The sequence below is a fragment of the Aplysia californica genome, unplaced genomic scaffold (genome assembly GCF_000002075.1).
Source record: "Aplysia californica isolate F4 #8 unplaced genomic scaffold, AplCal3.0 scaffold00614, whole genome shotgun sequence".
NCBI classification, from domain to species: domain Eukaryota; kingdom Metazoa; phylum Mollusca; class Gastropoda; order Aplysiida; family Aplysiidae; genus Aplysia; species Aplysia californica.
The window spans coordinates 413886-415674 of NW_004797884.1; the positions used below are offsets into that span (position 1 = coordinate 413886).

Sequence of the window (1789 nt, forward strand, 5' to 3'; positions counted from 1 at the left end):
TATGTCCCCCGATGTGCCAGCTATGTCCCCCGATCTGTCCCCCGATTTGCCAGCTATGTCCCCTGATGTGCCAGCTATGTCCCCCGATGTGCCAGCTATGTCCCCCGATCTGTCCCCCGATGTGCCAGCTATGTCCCCCGATCTGTCCCCCTATGTGCCAGCTATGTCCCCCGATCTGTCCCCCGATGTGCCAGCTATGTCCCCCGATCTGTCTCCCGATGTGCCAGCTATGTCCCCTGATGTGCCAGCTATGTCCCCCGATGTGCCAGCTATGTCCCCCGATCTGTCCCCCAATGTGTCAGCTATGTCCCCCGATCTGTCCCCCGATGTGCCAGCAATGTCCCCCGATGTGCCAGGTACTTCCCCCTCCTGTGATGCGCCATCAGGCCGACGACACTCTGTCCATCTCCACCTCTCTCTCGAGCCCCGTGCGGCCGGAGCGCAGACTTTTGCCCAGGCGGTCCGAGTTTGGCGTGACAGACAGGACAAACCAGCTGAGGACGATGAACACGCAGCGAGCCGTGTTGACACTTTGGAAAGTCGCGATCTCCTCCTCCTTCATCTGGAGGAAAATGTACAAGGGGAAATGTTGGAGGACGGGAACAACTGCTGTTGTCGTTTTAGCGAGAGTTTTATGGCATCGTGTCTGAATTAGGTCACTTCAGTCTTCCCGAAGATTTGAGATGTTACTGGAGGGTAGCAGAGAGAGAGAGAGAGAGAAGGAGGAGAGATAAGGACAATAGATGGTAGATAGGAAAGAAGGAGGAGAGATAAGGACAATAGATGGTAGATAGGAAAGAAGAAGCAAGTCACACCAGAGCACCCTCCAACCACCCAAGCTCATCATGAATACAACATTTCACCCAGAAAAACTTTCCCAGCAGGTAGCTTCTCAGGCAATTGACAAATTCCAGCTGCACTAACAAAACAGCTGCAAACCCCAGCTGCCGTAACTAAACAGCTTCAGAATGACTCTTCCAAAGCCCTAGCTATGCAGTGCTAGCAAAGCCCAAGATGACCAAACTGGCAGCACACCCTTTGAATGAGTGTCTCACCCAGAAGCACACCCTTTGAACGAGTGTCTCACCCAGAAGCACACCCTTTGAACGAGTGTCACACCTACAAGCACACCCTTTGAACGAGTGTCACACCCAGAAGCACATCCCCGAGCACAAAATCTAAAAGCCCATTCATAAAAGTCACTGCAAACTAAGGTTCCGACACGTTTTCTTTGATGTAAGCCTAAAGTGGGTCAAAACAATAAAACGGGATTTACAGCAAAACCCTAAAACATTTAAAAGTTGACACATTTTCATCAACACCACTCTTTAACATGGGGGCAGGGTGGTGTCGCTGTCTCAAAATGAGCAATGTGTAGGCAAGGTTACTGTAAGTCATATATTTGAGTCATCCTGTGTGTGCATCCAAAGAGCGGTTTTTAACATAGGGCCCAAAGAGAAAAACTTTTTTATTACTGGGTCAAGATTATTTTTTAAAATAATTTTTGTTTGGTCGCTGGCCTGCAGCAGTGCCAGGCAAAGTTTCGAGGGCAAAGGTAAATTTCTCCGAGAGCTAGAATATTTTCTTTAACACGGTGAGAGGAAAGTGAACAAGCTATAGTTCTCCTATGACCGTGGCAGTAAAGGGGAACAAACTCTGGATTCACTTCACAGAAAAGACAAAATGAATGGTTGAGTCTGACAATTTCAGACAAAGTGATATTTACATATATACAGATTCATTCTATGAGGGGGCAAAAACTAAGATTTACATATATATATATATGTAT

General features: G+C 48.1%; 1 protein-coding gene across 1 annotated transcript in view; it reads right to left on the reverse strand.

Moving 5' to 3' along the window:
* Positions 1-6: 6 nt before the first annotated feature.
* Positions 7-1789, reverse strand: part of LOC101858512 (transmembrane protein 237) — a gene marked incomplete in the record, with an annotated part of 22529 nt that continues 20746 nt past the window's right edge. Inside the window, 1 exon segment of the mRNA XM_013087642.2 lies at positions 7-562. Coding sequence (XP_012943096.1) covers positions 383-562 — 180 coding nt within the window.